The sequence below is a fragment of the Rattus rattus genome, chromosome 16, assembly GCF_011064425.1.
Source record: "Rattus rattus isolate New Zealand chromosome 16, Rrattus_CSIRO_v1, whole genome shotgun sequence".
Classification (NCBI taxonomy): domain Eukaryota; kingdom Metazoa; phylum Chordata; class Mammalia; order Rodentia; family Muridae; genus Rattus; species Rattus rattus.
Genome location: NC_046169.1, coordinates 30791934 through 30808961, shown reverse-complemented (window position 1 = coordinate 30808961; position 17028 = coordinate 30791934). Strand labels below are relative to the sequence as shown.

Here is a 17028-nt window from a genome sequence, read left to right as displayed (position 1 = left end):
GTTCGACGCGGGCTTGGTCTATATAACAAGTTTCGGGCCAGGGAGAGCTATGTAGTCTCAAAGATAATAACTACAAACGGGGACTAGCATTCTAAAATTAAAATAACAACTCTATTACTATCCACCTTTTTTAAATCCTGGGTTTTTTTTTTCCTTGTACACATTTACAGTCTTCTGAACTATAATTTACTCATCGATGTGTTGTGTTGACTGCAAGGGGGCTGGGAATTTTGTCCCTCTTGTATTCCAAGGCAAGAGCTCACTACTCCTTCAGACTCATTATTTTCCTGCCTCATTCTCCTCTATGCTGGGATTCCAGGCACGCACAACATCGTGGGGATCGACTTTGTCCCTCTTGATCACAAGCCTACACCCTGCCCTCGGCGCCTGGAACAGTGCTGGCACCCAGTAGACGTTCAATAACCGCTCAGTGAACTCTAGTAGACCTCCGCTGGCTCTTTTTCCAACAGACCTTTTGCCACCTTGTTCCAAGGAGGAAATAGGCCTCAGCAGGCGCCCAGAGGTGACCTCGGATGGCCCAAGTCAAGAGCTCGGGGAGCAAAGGCACAGGAGCAGCTGCGGAAAGAAGAGAGGCTCGTCCGCGTGGGACGCTTCCAGGAAGGCGCGCCAGGGCTGTGGGCGGAGCCGTCGGGGGCGGCGCGGGGCACGTAACTCGCACGGACACCGCCCACTGCCTTATGGGCGGGGTTTATTAGTGGGTGTGGTATATGCAAATAACCGCGGGTCGCCCGCCAATCGTGGAGCTCGCGGAGGTGCCGGCTTGGGACCGGACGCCGGTCCGCGCGCAGGCTCCGGTCGCGGCCGCTTGGAACTTGCGGAGCGGTCCTGCAGCCAGTGCCTCGGCCTCCGGATCCGGTGCGTCCGGCTGCGGGAGACAGGCTCGAGTGGGAGGCCGGCGGAGGTGCGGCGCGGCCCCGGGGCCGCAGCCTTCGCAGGCGCCCGCCGCCAGCCGCGCCTTCGCAGCGTACTCCATGCATCCGGAGCCTGCCCCGCCCCCGAACAACAGCAATCCGGAGCTTCCCTTGAGCGGCGGCAGCAGCACTAGCGGCAGCCGCCGGAGCCGCCGCCGCAGCGGGGACGGGGAGCCCTCGGGGGCCCCACCGCTGCCGCCGCCGCCCGCCGTCAGCTACCCGGACTGGATCGGCCAGAGTTACTCCGAGGTGATGAGCCTCAACGAGCACTCGATGCAGGCGCTGTCCTGGCGCAAGCTCTACTTGAGCCGCGCCAAGCTCAAAGCCTCCAGCCGGACCTCAGCTCTGCTCTCCGGCTTCGCCATGGTGAGCTCGGGCCTCCCTGCCCTCCTCCCCTCTTCCTGCTTCGGCCGCTCCCGCCCGCAGCCCCGACGGGGCCCACAGTTGGGAGCGGGCTGGGCGTGCCTGGGGTGAGGGGAAGAGCTGGGCTAAGCCGTCCTAGGCGCCGGAGGGGAGCCAGAGGTTGCTGAGCTGTGAGGGAGAGGCGGACGACCAGAGATAGAGATACCCAGGCGCAGGTGTTTTCAGACGGGCACCTTGTTGGCAAAGAGGTTAGGGTTACAAAGAATGTTGCTTTCATGAAGTTGCTATGTAAGAAGTCTGCCCTGAATGTAATCAGGGGGACAAGGAGGACAAAAAAGGTCCCGTCCACTGAGGACAGGTGTCAGGAGTTGAAGATGAGCTAGCTACCTTGTGGCCGCGCCTTCCCACACACCTAAGGCTGGAAGGTATTATCAAGACTTTATCAAACATTAGAGGGGATTTCCTAATACTTTCCACCTCCTGGTACTCCACTCTAATCCCCTTTTAGCCCCCACCGCATTTTCCAAGAGTCTCAGCCTAGGGGTTGACAGCCACTCCCCACCCTCAGTTTCTTCTCCAGAACTCGCCTCTGAGTCACTGGGTGTGGGGGAGGAGGGTGGGACATGTTCCCCTTGAACGGGCTCTTGCTTGATTAAGAGGTAGGCATATTTTCCTCCCCTCATGTCCCAAGAAGGTGGTAAAGGAAGCCTCTGCAGGAGGCGCCCCTGGAGGCTCCAGGTTAGGCACCAGACATTAACTCTAGGAATACCTTCAGGCTTGACGTCTTGGAGTTTGCCTGGAGCTGAAGCGACATAACTATGCTATTATCTTTTGGTGACATCAGCCTGCATCAATGGGGTCTGCCCCCCTTTCCCCTCCCCTTCACCAGCTCTCCTGCCTCCGGAATGAATTAGCCAAGCCTTTGGCCTTGAGGAAGGGAGTGGCTGGCACCTATGGTGTTTTCTTGGGAAGGGAGTGTGTCTGGGTCTGTCCATATCCTCCAACAAGTGGGTCCGCACAGTTGTGAGCCTGAATGCTTTAGAGGCCCATTGTGCACTAAGCGGGTGTGTGTGTGTGTGTGTGATATAATCGACTCTTCCCAGATCTGCCTTGCTGCTTGTGTGACCTCAGGCAAATCTCTCTTTCACTCCTTGCACCTTGAATTCCTAAATGTCGAATTAAAAACTATCCTTAAAACTGACTTTAAAAAACAGAAGTTGGAGGAGCCCTTTAAAAAGAGGAGAAAGATGTGGGAGGATGGGGAGGGGAACACCCATATAGAAGGGGAGGGGGACGGGTTATGGGGATGTTGGCCTGGAAACTGGGAAAGGGAATAACAATTGAAATGTAAGTAAGAAATACCCAAGTTAATAAAGATGGAGAAAAAAAAGAGGAGAAAGAGTTGGGTGTGGCTTATAATCATAGTACTCGGGAGGCAGAGGCAGGAGGATTGCCCAGGACTTCAAGACTGGCCTATTCTACACAGCTAGTCAGGTAAACAGGATTTGAGCCTAGGTCTTGCTTAGGACAGCCACAGTGCTGTGATCAGTGTCTAGCCAGAGGCGGGTAGTGCCAAGCCTAGGGGAATGAGAAACAAAGCCAGAATGTGTCTTTGGAAGCTAAAGAGAAAGTTTTACACTTTATGGGGTTGGAGGGCACCATGTGTATGGGCTTCCTAGGATACTGTAAATTGTAACTTCCTAGACCCCAGGAGAGGTGAGGGTCAGACAGGGGACACTTTCCTACCTTCTTGTTCTCTGCAGAAGGTCAGGCCTCCACTGAAAAAACGTGGAGGATGTTAGAAGACTAGGGTAGCTAAAAACCTTGGGTGGGCATGGATGCATCCCTACTGTCTCTCTGGGAGTTTTGTTTGCACAGCCTGGGTGGAGGTTGCCATCCCTTAAATTCTGCAGACTGCAAAGGGTTGAGTCCCAAGACTGCCTCCATTCCGAGCAACAGTTTCGAGAGGGCAAGGAAGTACTTTGCTATGAAGCTGGACTTCTAAGAACTCTGGAGTCGACTCTGAGGTCTGATGATGCCCTGCCCCCACTGCTGACACCCAGCCCTTGAGTGAGCCTCAAGAGAGGAAGGGGTGCCTGGCCAGCCTGATGCCATGGTAACAGAGTGACAAGTTTCCTGGATAACTATTCCCTTGGCTTGTGAGTCAGCACAACCAACTTCCTGCCCCCAGAGGGCTTCCTTCCTACAAACCTGGAAAAGTAGAGGAGTTCACATGACCTTTGTTCGCCAGGGTCAGCCAGGTTGCCTAGAATGCCAAGTTCACCTGCTCGCCCATAAAGTGATGGTGAGGGAGAGTCTCCCAAAAGGCTTGGTGGAGATTGAGCCAATCCGCACTTCATGGAAGGGTGTAGGCCAGGTACCTGTAACATGTTGAGGGTAAGCGTCTCTGAGGTTATTTTCTCCTGTGTAGAGATGGGAAGATCCTGTTCTCCCCTTGACTTGAATGAGGGTTCATTTCAAAGGCCTATGGGTAGCCAAGGAATTTCAGGATCTGATGATGTGTCTGGTCTGCCAGTTACACTCAGCAGATACAAAATGATACAAAGGGAACCCGAGTCTAGGTTAGATGTGCATCTCACAGCGTCCCTGGAGCCAAGAGTATCCCTCGGGCGGGTGGTAGCACTCAGGAGGCAGAGGCAGGCAGTTCTCTGTCAGTTTGAGGCCAGCCTGGTCTACAGAACAAGTTCTAAGATAGTAGCTAGAGCTACATGGAGAAACACTATCTTTAAAAAAAAAAAGAGTTTCCTTCAGAGCCCAGCTTTAGGCTGTCTGTACCTAAGGTTACCACAGCCTGGACCTGCTGCCCCTCTCCCTGTGTAGGACTACGGTGATCGTGCATGGAGGGCAGGCCGTAACAGTAGCCTAAGCAGACGGTAATTGGGAAGGTCCGCCTGATCCAGTAAACAAAATGCTTCCCGGGACCTGGGATCAATTAGTTTTGGATTATCTTCCTCCTCAGGTTCTGCCCGCCAGTCCCCTTTTGTTCAAGGTTCCAGAGCTGGTTCAGAAGTTGGCTTAAGAGTTCTGGGGAAATGAGTTGGAAGGAAGCGTTTGAGTCATGAGACGTTATCGGGTGTTTATGACATACCCCGAGATCAGGGTGCCCGGTGATGAGAAAGAAGCTACTGTTATCTCATGGTCCTGATCCCCAGAAGTGATCATTAATGCTGGGGTCCATGGGGCTCTTGTACTAGGCTAACGCTTCAGGGGTGTCGTGTCTTCTTCCTCCAAAATTGGTTGTCCTGGATGAATGACGTGACACAATGACGTCACTTGGTCGGGAAGCGGTTACAGCCCTCTGGGTGGTCCATGGGGAAGCAAGCCTCAGAGAGTGGTAAGGACGTAGAGCCCGGAAGCTCTAGGGTAGCAGAATGGGAAACAGGGACAATAACCACCCAGCTTGGGTGCCAGTGTCAGTCTGCTCGCTTCTTCAGACTATAAAATCTGGGGGAAGTCGCTTAACCTTGAAGCTCAGTTCCCTCACCCGTAAACGACAAAGTAGTAGTTGTTGGTGCAAGGATTTGTCGGGTTGGTATTTGCAAGTTATAATACCTGCCTAAGTATCTAGGAAGCTTGTTTACGCTGGTTGCTAGGGTGTGGGGGCTGCTTTTTGAAGGATAGAAGGATTGCGATTCCAACGGAGCGCTGAGGATTTTGGAAGTGAGGTCCAGAGAAGAGCCTACCAAACTGGCAAGAACTGTCTCAGTCAGTCGTAGGGTCTCTAGGGGAAGATGGGGTGGGGTGGGCCTGGTCTGACTGGCATCATGCCACACACCAGGGCACTCTGGTGGCTCACACCTCCAAGCCCAGTACTCGGGAGACAGGCAAGCAACTCTCTGTGAGTCTGAGACCAGCCTGGTCTACATAGCGAGACCTCGACTTAAACAGAAGCCCTATGGTGGAGAAAGTTTGAACTCTTGGGTAGGGAGCCATGGGTGATTATATAGACAGAGGCGTGGCATGAATAATTTAAATGTGATGGTTATTACGTAACTCTCACTGTGTCCAGCATGAGCCGGGAATTCTTCCTTTCATTCTTGTTTAAACTCACTGCAGCTCTTAAAAAGTCTGAGATCCACACAGGAAAACTAGGGCTCTGAAAGGCTCTGATCAGCAGCTAGTAGGACTCCAGTTCTGTTAAGTCTCATGTGGAGCCTCTTCTCCTCTCCCTCCTTTTGCCAATATCCTTCCCCCACCCCCCACCCCGAGCTGGTTGATAACCAGGCCTTTGGAGTCTGCCAGATGCCCAATTCTGCATGCAAGATTTGTACGCTGGGCCGTGTATATGTGGAACTCGGCTGAGTATCCCCGAGGGGGCTGGTGTCTGCTCGGCAGAGAGGCCTTTTGTGAAACTTCACAAGTGCCTGCAGCACTTTCTGGAATTCTCAGCTGGACCGTGAGGGGCCCTTGTCAGTCTCTGACTGGGAAGGAGAAGCTCTTTTTAAGTACGCTCCCCAAGGCCTGGCTCTTTTGAGCTACCCTGAGTAGAGGCTAGGCGGGTGGACCGGAAGATGAAGTTAAAATATAAATCAGCTGATTTCTGGGACGAAACATCTGAGCGCCTTTTAATGTGCTTCTTTTTTTTTTTTTTTTTTTTTTTTTTTTTTTTTTTTTTTCGTATCTGGGGACCGAACCCAGGGCCTTGCGCTTCCTAGGCAAGCGCTCTATTAATGTGCTTCTTGAAAGGGACATTTCAGACAGACAGGACCATGGTGTGGATGGTTTTTTTTTTTTTTTTTAAAGAGGATCTCTGTTTCTTTGAGATTGGGTTTCTCTATAGCCCAGTCTGGCAAGGAAACCTTAATCCTCCTGCCTCAGCTTTCTGTGTGCTGGGAGGATAGACACACTGGACATACACTACCATGCCTGGATCAGAAGAGAGAGGGGGGAAAAAAGAAAGAAAAGGAATATGTATTTATGTATATAAATAAATTTATATATTAAATTAATTCTATATAAATGTTTATATCCCCCCCCCTTCTTTTGAGACAGGGTCTCTCTGTGAAGCCTTGATTATCCTAGAACTCACCCTGTAGACCAGGCTAGCCTCAAACTCAGGGATCCACTTGCCTCTGCCTCCCAAGTGTTGGAACCAAAGGTGTGCACCACACCTAGTGAGAAAAAAAATATTTAATTACTTTTAAGTTATCATATAGAGTGATGGGTTTCATTACGACTTTCCATTCACGTGTCATTATACCTTTGCACAAATCTTTCTCCCTTCCCCTTAGGGGGTTCTCGTATGACTTTTATTTAATAACCTCCTCTGGGGAGTGCAGGTCTAACTGTAGGGTCAGCCAACTTTGTGTGTCAGGGCAGTGTGGCTTTCCAGGTAAACTGTTGCACTCAGTCATTGGCCTTTGTAAGTCAGTGGATGTGGCCAAATACAAGACCATAGTCTGAGGGCCCTCGTTGATCAACCTTTGGTCCGAACATTGGTCTCCAGGCTACTAAAAAAAAATCTTCTAGTGCCAGCCTTACTATTTTTCGTTTGTTTAGCTTTGAGACAGGATCTCACTGTGCAGGCCAGGATGGCCTCTAACTCAGATCTGCCTGCCTGTGTGCCTCCAGAGTGCTGGGCTTAAAGGCATACACCACTACATCCGGGCCTGTTGGTAGTTCTAATACATACATTCTAATAAAATATTGTGCTATTAGGGGCATACCTAAAGATAAGAAAATAGAAACGTTAAAGAAGAGACCGTGGTGGCCCAGGCCTCTGATCCCAGCAGCTGAGGCATAGGAAGGCAGAGCGGGTTCCAGGACAGCCAGGGCTACACAGAAAAGTCTTGTCTTGAAAAAAAAAGGCAGGCATCGGGATTTAAATCTGCCATTCCAGTTCTTGGGAGGTTGAGGCAGAAGGTCAGAGGCTCAAGGTCACCCTTGGCTACACCGTAAGCATGGGGCCAGTCTGCGAACGGAAGACTCTCTCTCGAAAAAGAGAAAAAAAAAAAGCAGGTCTTGTTCTCCTGCACGTGCTTGACACCACAGAACAGTTCTAGGGACGCTTCGGGATTTAGCTCAGCTGTAGACCATGCACAAGGCCCCAGGTTTGAATCCCAGCACCAGAAAGTAAAAGGAAAGCACCAGGGTTGCACACCGGAAGCCAAGACTGGGAGAACCAGGAGTTTGAAGCCTCCCTGAGCTCCATCGTCAGGTCTTGTCTCCAAAACAACTAAGAACGGGTGCTGGAGACTTGGCTCGGTGGTGAGAAACCCTCCATGCTCTTATAGGGGACCCGGCTTCGAGTCCCGGCACCCACATGGCTGCTCACAGCCATCCATTATGTCCCGTTCTCGGGGTGCAACACCCTCTTCTGACCTTGGGGGCCACTAGGCGTGTATATAGCATATGTTCAGGTAAGATGCACATAAAATAAGAAAGTAAAGATTAAAAAAAAAAAGTCACCAAATTAAAGGTGTGAAGGGAGACAGACGGGATAAAACACCAAATGGGTCTCGGTGTCTGGACGGGGACCCCACAGTGCTCAATCCGCAGAATCAAACCTTTACTCATTAGGGGTCAGAAATAAATGTGGGGGTGGGGGTGCACGCCTTTATCCCAGCACTCAGGAGGCAAAGACGAGTGGATCTCTGTGAGTTCAAGGCCAGCCTGGTCTACATAGTGAGTTCCAGGGCAGCCAGAGCTACACAGTAGACCCTGCCTCAAAACAGTGAGTGTAGACATCGGGATCTCCACCTCCAGAAAAGTGAAGGCATCTCCTCCAGTCAGCTAGAGGCTAGGCACACCTCACCCTGACCCAAGGACCGAGTGGCGATCCCCCTGCACCTGCCCTCTTGGATTAAGGAAGACTGAAGACCAGTCCTTTAAGAGGGCTGGTGGCTTCTTCCCTTTATTGGCCCAGGGCAGGTTGGAACAGTGTTTGGTTTCCCAGTGATTTCCTACAGTCTTGTCTCTTCAGAAGGGGAGGAGATAACCACCTTCCCAGGAATTCTCAATAAAAATTTTAATACTTAAACCAAAGCAGGGGGGTGTAGGGGGAGCGAGCGCAGGCTCATAAGAATAGACCGCATTGGCAGGCTTCAAGAATACGTGGTGTTTAGTGAGACTTTTGTTTGTTTCATAAAAGGGTGCACATCTATTTTTAGGAACATTTGGAGTACTGGACTGCCGTGGTCAAGAGAGTCTGTAAACCACGGGGCTGGATTCAGATCTCTCTCACTAGATAGATGGCCTGCATTTGGAATGGAGTTAGCAAATCCAGACAGTCCAGTGAACCCCATGTGACTGAGGCTTGAGGGGGTCTACCCAAGGCTGTAGCTGTTGACTGTCTCAGAAGGGGGAACAGGAAGAGCTGGGGAGAAGAGAGCTTTGTTTCCCCGTGTAATGGTTCGGGGAATTGGGCACAGCAAGGGGCGAGGAGTTCTCCAAAAAGTGTCTGGATTACCAGGATGCAGGTGTGCAGGGGGTCCATGGAGCCTAGCAGGAAAGTATAGGTGGTTGATATTCAAGTGGGGGCCACATGTCTGACCAGGAGGTCAGCTAGGCCTTGCCTTCCACAGGATCAATAATCTGTTTTTTTTTTTTTTTATTTTCCCCTCTGAGACAAGGTTTCTTTGTGTCTCCCTGGCTGTCCCGGAACTCACCAGGCTGGCCTGAATTTACTATGTAGACCAGGCTGGCCTCGAACCTGGAGACCTACCTGTCTCTGCCTCCTGAGTGTTTGAATTACAGGCGTGGGCCACCACCGCCCAGCAGGATCAATCATCGTTAGCCCCTACTTCAGACTTAAGATGCCCAGTATCTCCTTCAAGGATCTGTAGGTTGGTGTGATTTGAGGCCCGTGGTCTGACCCTTCTGTTCTGTCAGGCCCTGTACAGCCGGGTTGGTGGAGGCTTGCTGGCTGACTAGGAGCTGTTTATTTTGGGCAAAGAGTCCTGCCCCTGGCTATATTTACCTTGTGAAGCTGCATGCAATCTAATCTGATACGATCTCTCTGGGACACGGCTGGGGCCCTGGACGTCAGCTGCTAGGTTCTGCCAGGGCTCCCCTGACTTTGCTCTCCCAGTGTGCGGGACAGATCCCTGGTGGGAATCATTCTGGAAGAAGACCTTTAAATGGCTGTGAATAGTTTTCATCGGGGTTCATGATTATAATAGCCGTCCCTTACCTCTTGTTCAGAATTGGTTTTTCTTTTCTTTTTTTGCTTTGTTTTGTTTTTCTTTTTTTTTTAAGATTTATTTATTCATATATAATATATATCACACCAGAAGAGGGCATCAGATTTCATTACAGATGGTTGTGAGCCACCATGTGGTTGCTGGGAATTGAACTCAGGACCTTTGGAAGAGCAGTCAGTGCCCATAACCGCTGAGCCATCTCTCCAGCCCTGTTGTTTTTCAAGACAGGGTTTTTTTGGTGTCACCTTGGCTGTCCTAGAAGCCATTTTGTAGATCAGGCTAGCCTTCAGATCCTCCCGCTTCTGCCTCCTTAGTATTGGGATTAAAGGGGTGTACCACCACCATCCTGGCCAGAGTCATTTCTTGTACGCAGCCCTGTGGCACTGAACCTGGTCTTATCTGGGGCAGTGGTGCATACACCCAGCCTGTGTGGTTGGACTTCCAGGAATCGTAGATGAGGGTAATAGGGTTTCTTCCGGAGCACAGCAGCCGGTCCTTCCTCTTCCGTGGAAAGCTCAGCCTTCCCTCAGCTCAGCATGTTAGGGTACCCAGACCATATGTGCCTCAGCTGGGTTTTATGGCCCTGGTGCTGCTGGCCTGCAGAGATGCTCACTCGCCCACAGGTCTTGGGTAGAGTACTTGGCCCTGATGCCCACACTGGGAGCTAGCATTGCCTCAGAAGGAGCTGTATGGCCTGAATGAGGAAGAGCGGTGCGGGCCGAGGTTACTGTTTCTTTTCCACTTCTAGCTCCTTGTTTTCCTTTTAACTAAGATTTATTGAGCTTCTCCAGTGGCTGAGTCTGTGCTAAACGTTTACACATCAAAACCTCATTTAACCTCGGCCACCATGTGAAAAGCCACACCATTATACACAGGCTTTAGAGTGGCTGTGAGTCTCCCCACCCTATCCCAGAGCAGGATAGCTACCGCGCTATAATTGATCTCATTTCTGAGACTCCGTTTCCTTATTTGAAATTGAGTAGTGAGTGAACGAGTATGTGTGTGTGTCTGCCTGTCTGTCTGTGTCTATGCATTTGTGTGGTGTGTGTGTGTGTGTGTGTGTGTGTGCATGGAAGCCCAGGCCCTCACCACACTAGGCTAGCATGTTCCTGCTGAGCAGCGACCACTGCTCCAGTGGGAATCACTAATGAGGATCATCGTGCTGGGCAGTGGTCTTGGACATCTTTGATCCCAGCACTCGGGAGGCAGAAGCTGGAAGGTTCGAGGCCAGCCCGGTCTACACTATGAGTTCTAGGACAGCCAGGGCTATATAGAGAAACCGGATCAGACAAAAAAAGGAGTTGATACTCTAAATGTATCACGTGTCCGGTCACATTTAAAGAACACTTTGTGTTTATTAACTCTCAAACTTCATAACTCTCGTAAGCAGGCCTCCCATTTTACGGATGCAAAAATTGGGGTGTCAGAGATTTTAAATACTTGCCTAGGGGTCCGCTAGGTTTTACTTTCAGCTTGCATTGTGGTTCTGTGGTTAAAGTTCTACGGAGGGGACAGTATGTCACTTGGAGGTCACTGGGGTCCAGGGACGTACACAGACCAGCCATAAACAACTCCCCAATGTGGGACCCACAGACCAGCCCTGCACATTGGACTCCACTCCATTGGATAAGAGCAAGGGGACCAGGGGCTGCTCCACCATGCTCTCCGGCTTGGCCTTTCTCAGGTTTCAGGTTCTGGGACAGCATGGGGGTGGGGAAGTAGCCAGAGGTGCTGCAGCTGCTGAAGGTACCCACCTTCTCCAGGTTGTGGGGGAGAGTGTGTCAGATGTGCCTTGCCTTTGCTGTCCCATGTCCCTCGCCCGCATGTTGCCGAGTTGCCCAGCTCCCTTGCCCGCATGGGCTCAGGAGAAGTCTCAGGGTTGGCATTAATTAGGCCACCAGGGAATCTTAAACAACCGTCAACATTCTCATGGCACTGCCCCAAATTTACATGAACTCGAACCATTTTGTAAATTCTCAGGCCGAAGCATCCTTACTCTTGATGGCTGTGGCAATTCTTGGGCAAAAGCCTTTTTTTTTTTCTCCCCTTCGGAGTTGAGGACCGAACCCAGGGCCTTGCGCTTGCTAGGCAAGCACTCTTACCACTGAGCTAAATCCCCGATCCCGACGAAAGCCCCATTGAAATGTTCTGAAAAGTCTTAGGGATATATTAACCGGGTTGTTTTAATGCAGACTCCCGTTCCTTTCCACAGACTCTCTCTTCTGTCTCTAGTACCACCCGTCCATCTAACTGAGAGGGTTGGGTCTGGGCCAAAGCTCTAGAGTGAGACGTGGGATGGCTCTGGCTTGAGAGCCAGGTCTCCTGTACTATTGACCCACTTCTCTCGAGCTGAGCCTGCCTCACAGAAGGAGGAGGGTAAGAACTGGAGAGTTTCAGGTAGACTGGGATGGGTGTGAAGGTTTTAAACGGAGCAGTGAGTGATAGGACCCATTTTTACTGTGCCCCCCACGCAGCAGGTATTTGGCATGGAATAACAGCCTCCATCCATGGCAATTATTACCATTTTGGTCTGTCCTCGAACTCATCGTGTAGCCGAGGGTGGCTTTGAACTTGTGGTCCTCTTGCTTCTCCTTTCGCAGCGCCGAGATTACAGGCGTGAGCTACCACACAGTTTCTTTCGGTGTTGGGGACTGATAGAGGGGTTTCACGCATGGGCGGTAAGTGTCTGTCCACCTAGGTACAGTCCCCAGCCTCCCTTAATGGTAATGTCATTTTCCCTGTTTCCTTGCTGTCCTTGACCCTTGTCCAATGTCCCCAAATGCCTGCTGTTCCTGGCAGAAATCTGATGAGTCGGCTCCTTTGCATGAGGGTGATTTGCAAGACCCAAGTGTACAGAGCAGGTGTCAGATCCAGATTATGCCCCCGGTGACCCCAAATCCTCAAGTCTCCAGGAACTGGGGAGCAGCCAGGGTATGTGAGCCCTGGGGCTGGAGGAGGAGATGCCTTAGGGCTTGCTGGCACCCAGCCAGCCAAGACACAGCTGACACTGGGTTGAGCCTGTCTGTTCTGAGAAGCCTCTCAGTTCCCTGTCGGCTGTGTACTCTGTTCTCAGAAAGGACCTGGATATGACATGGGAAGGTCTTCACTTCTCTAACCGAGTCCGTGTCCTCATCCTCAGCGTGGGACAGGAAATTGAGTCCTGTGAGGTGTGAGAGAGTGGGATTGTGGTTGGTAGTTCATTTTTGTTGGTTTTGGCTTTTCTCTGTATAGTCCTGGCTGTCCTAGAACTTGCTCTGTAGACCTGACTGACCTGGAACTCAGAGATCCACCTGCCTCTTCTCTTGAGTGCTGGGATTAAAGGCCTGTACCACCACCGGTTGAAAGTTGATTTGTTAAGTTTTTTTTAAAGATTTATTTATTTGGGCTGGAGAGATGGCTCAGCGGTTAAGAGCACCCGACTACTCTTCCAGAGGTCCTGAGTTCAAATCCCAGCAACCACATGGTGGCTCACAACCATCTGTAAAGAGATCTGATGCCCTCTTCTAGTGTCTGAAGACAGCTACAGGGTACTTATATATAATAAACGAATAAATCTTAAAAAAAAAAAAAAAGATTTATTTATTTTATTTATAGGAGTACATTATAGCAGTTTTCAGACACACCAGAAGAGGGCATCAGATCCCATTACAGATGGTTGTGAGCCACCATGTGGTTGCTGGAATTGAACTCAGGACCTCTGAAGAGCAGTCAGTGCTCTTAACCGCTGAGCCATCTCTCTAGCCGATTTTTAAAAATTTTAATGTCTCTTTCATTTTTCTTGGTCTAGAGAGATAGTTAAGCAGGTAAAAGGTGTCCACTGCTAAAATTGACTTTGGGTTTGCTCCCTAGGACCTACATGGTAGAAGGAAAGACCTGCCTCCCAAGGCAGAGGCAGGCAGATATCGGAGTTCGAGGCCAGCCCGGTCTACAGAGCAAGGTCTAGGACAACCAGGGAAGGGTACACAGAGAGACCCTGTCTCGAGAAAAAAGAAATTTACAATGTGCACAATCTACCTAACTTCCCGCCTTGACTATTCATGATTGGCAGAGGTAGTGTTCCCAATTGAAAGGTGTTTGCTGGGGCTGGAGCGATGGCTCAGCGGTTAAGAGCACTGACTGGGGGCTGGGGATTTAGCTCAGTGGTAGAGCGCTTACCTAGGAAGCGCAAGGCCCTGGGTTCGGTCCCCAGCTCCAGAAAAAAAAAAAAAAAAAAAAAAGAGCACTGACTGCTCTTCCACAGGTCCTGAGTTCAATTCCCAGCAACCACATGGTGGCTCACAACCATCTGTAAATGGATCTGATGCCCTCTTCTGGTATGTCGGAAGACAGCTACAGTGTACTTTATATGATAAATAAATAAACCTTAAATAAAAAATTTAAAAAAAAAAATAAAAAAGAAAGGTATTTACTGTACACCAAGAACTCTCACTTGTTAAAATAATTCAGTGAATCAGTGGGTCATGCCTATTTTCTAGAAGGGCTAGGAGACACTAACTTCCTAAGGACACACAGATGATAAGATTCATGCGTGCTCTCCTCACCGCCAGAGAGGGCGGGCAGGCTTTAGGGCTGAAGCCGAGACTCAGAGGCCAGGTGACCGATCTAACGGGAAGAGGACTAGGGGATTGAGCGTGCCATTCACTTACGCGTTCCCCCCCCCCTAGGTAGCGATGGTGGAAGTCCAGCTGGACACGGATCATGACTACCCGCCAGGGTTACTCATCGTCTTCAGCGCCTGCACCACAGTGCTGGTGGCCGTGCACCTGTTCGCCCTCATGATCAGTACCTGCATCCTGCCCAACATCGAGGCTGTGAGCAACGTCCACAACCTCAACTCCGTCAAGGAGTCGCCGCACGAGCGCATGCACCGCCACATCGAGCTGGCTTGGGCCTTCTCCACCGTCATCGGGACGCTGCTTTTCCTGGCCGAAGTCGTGCTGCTCTGCTGGGTGAAGTTCTTACCGCTCAAGAGGCAGGCGGGACAGCCAAGCCCCACCAAGCCACCCACCGAACCGGCCGTCGTCGCCGCCAACAGCAGCAACAACGGTGGCATCACCCCGGGTGAGGCGGCTGCCATCGCCTCCACTGCCATCATGGTCCCCTGTGGCCTGGTGTTTATCGTCTTTGCCGTTCACTTCTACCGCTCACTGGTCAGCCATAAGACGGACCGACAGTTCCAGGAGCTCAACGAGCTGGCCGAGTTTGCCCGCTTGCAGGACCAGCTGGACCACAGAGGGGACCATTCTCTAACACCGGGCACCCACTATGCCTAAGTCCTCACCTTCCCACTGGCCCTTTGAGGCCTTGGCCTTATGCCCTTCCCCATGACCTTGTCCTGGCCCAGTCTGGAGGACGGGCTCGTGCGGGCGGCTGGCTTCACCAGGGCAGAGTGTGGAAGGAAGAGGCTTTTAAAAAAAAAAAAAAAAAAAAAAAAAAATCGCTGCACTTTGAGATTTTCTTCTTTGAGAATAAGCACTCCCTGTTCTTCCAGCTCTCCGTCCCCCTCCTGGTAGGATGTGGGGGGGTGGGGGGGTGGAATGGGGACAGTTGCTCTCTTTGTCCCTTCTCCTCCCCTGCACCAGTGCCACCCGGATGCTTCCTGTCCTGTCCTGAACCTCCTTACTACTTAGCCGTGTGTGTGTGTGTGTGTGTGTGTGTGTGTGTGTGTGTGTGTGTGTGTGTGTGTGTGCGCGCGCGCGCTCGCGCACTCACCCACCTGTGTGTGTATGTGTGTGTGTCTGTGTGTGTGTCTCCTCTGCGTGTGTGCACACTTGTATCTGTATAACATAACGCATAAAGTATATTCATAAGGGACACCTCTTCCTCATGCCTGTGTTTGTTGGGTCTGTACGGCCTAATAGGATGTCCCAGTCAGGTGAGTCACTAAACACTTCTTAAAAATTGAGAGGAAGGGGTTTGGGGACTAAACACTAACCCTGGGATTAGTCCTACAACTCTACAAAAACTATGTTGCTGGGGATAGAACCCAGGAAACTGCCAAGGCCTTCTCCCACTGAGTTCCACTCCAAGACCTGTAACTTCACTTGGAAAATTTCTACTCAAAAGAAACCTTCAGGGATAGTAATTAAAATGTGTACCTTGTTGTTTCTTTTGGAGGTAGTTACAGTCTACAAGGTCCCCAGAAAACATACTGAGCCACTGTTTCTAGGGGAAATTCAGTTCCTGCAAACCTCCAGTCACAATATTTTTATGTGATTAAGACATTACATTGTATTAGGTGTCATTGAGTTTAAAGACTACATATTTTGCAGGGCAGGAGAGATGGCTCAGTATTTAAGAGCATTCAGCTGCTCTTCCAGAAGACCCAGGTTTCATACCTAATATCCCAGTTGCAGCCCACAAGCATCTGTAATGTCAGATCCAGGTGATCCAATGGCTTCTGGCCTGGCCTTCATGGGTCCTGGGAAGGCATGTGGTTTACAGACATGGTCAGGACTTTTTTTTCTTCTTTTTTTGTTTGTTTTTCAAGACAGGGTTTCTCTGTGTAGTTCTGTCTGTCTTGGAACTTACTCTGTAGACCAGGCTGGCCTCAGACTTACACAGAATCCACTCCCAAGTGCTAAGATGAAAAAGCGTGGGGGTTGGGGATTTAGCTCAGTGGTAGAGCGCTTGCCTAGGAAGCGCAAGGCCCTGGGTTCGGTCCCCAGCTCCGAAAAAAAAGAACCAAAAAAAAAAAAAAGAAAGAAAAAAAAAGGCGTGGGCCACCACCACCTGGCCACAGATAATCCTTGTTAGCTCAAACCAAGGATATTGCCTTACATAGAGCCACAACTCCTGAGAATAGGATTTTATGTAGCCCAGGCTAGCCTTGGTCTTTCAGGAACATCCACATCCCACGTGTTGGAGTTAACAGTGGTGCTACGTGTTCTCTTTATTGGGTGCCAGTAGTTGAATCAAGGGCTACTTCTATGCTAGGCAAAGGGCTTTGTGCTGTCTAAATCACTAGAAAGTGGATATTGCAGTTCCTACCTGATAACTCATGTTCGTTTTCCTACTCACCCTGGGAACACCCTTTATAAGCCATCCCTCTCCTCCATTGGTAGTAATGAGTTGGCACTACTTTAATTTGGAACACTTTGCGTGGCTTTTGTCTTTTCAAATACCAACCTTTGGAGATTTTATTGAGATAGCCGAATGTAGCCCAGGCTAGCCTCAGACTTGCTATGTAGTAGAGGATTACCTTGAACTACTAAGATCCCCCCAACTCCCAAGTTCTGGGCTTACAGGTACACACAGCCACACCAAGTGTCTCGCAGAACTAGGGAACAAACTCAGAGCCACCTGAACGCTGCCGAGGGTCTCCAGGAAATGAGCTACCGTTCCCATCTCCTCATTAACGTTTCTGAAAATGTGTATTTGTGAGTGTCTGCACGTATGTGTGTGTATCACGTGCATGTATGCTCAGTGCCTATGATGGCCAGAAGAGGCTGTCCCATCCCCTGAGAACTGGACACAGGTAGTTGTCAGCTACCATGGGTGGTAGGGTCTTCTGTGGGGTCAACCAGTGCTTTATCCCTGAGCCGTCTTGAGCCATCTGTCCAGCCCAGATA

The 17028-nt window shown here is 50.5% G+C and overlaps 1 protein-coding gene across 2 annotated transcripts; it reads left to right on the top strand.

Annotated features, from left to right (window-relative positions):
* Positions 1-752: 752 nt before the first annotated feature.
* Orai1 (ORAI calcium release-activated calcium modulator 1) lies at positions 753-15956 on the top strand. 2 transcript variants are annotated; one of them, XM_032886961.1, is made up of 3 exons: positions 753-1298; positions 14122-14648; positions 15714-15956. In XM_032886961.1, the coding sequence occupies exons 1-3, from the start codon at positions 993-995 to the stop codon at positions 15844-15846; spliced, it is 966 nt and encodes a 321-aa protein (XP_032742852.1). In that variant the 5' UTR covers positions 753-992; the 3' UTR covers positions 15847-15956. The 2 variants fall into 2 exon arrangements, with proteins under 2 accessions (XP_032742852.1, XP_032742851.1); XM_032886960.1 differs by lacking the exon at positions 15714-15956 and having other exon boundaries at positions 759-1298; positions 14122-14908.
* Positions 15957-17028: the final 1072 nt, after the last annotated feature.

Excerpts from the sequence above, each read along its gene's own strand:
- Orai1 (XM_032886961.1), top strand. The coding sequence starts at position 993 with ATGCATCCGGAGCCTGCCCCGCCCCCGAACAACAGCAATCCGGAGCTT. Across the intron at positions 1,299-14,121 it reads TGCTCTCCGGCTTCGCCATG|GTAGCGATGGTGGAAGTCCA; the intron begins GTGAGCTCGGGC and ends CCCCCCCCCTAG. Across the intron at positions 14,649-15,713 it reads CAGTTCCAGGAGCTCAACGA|ACTACATATTTTGCAGGGCA; the intron begins GCTGGCCGAGTT and ends TTGAGTTTAAAG.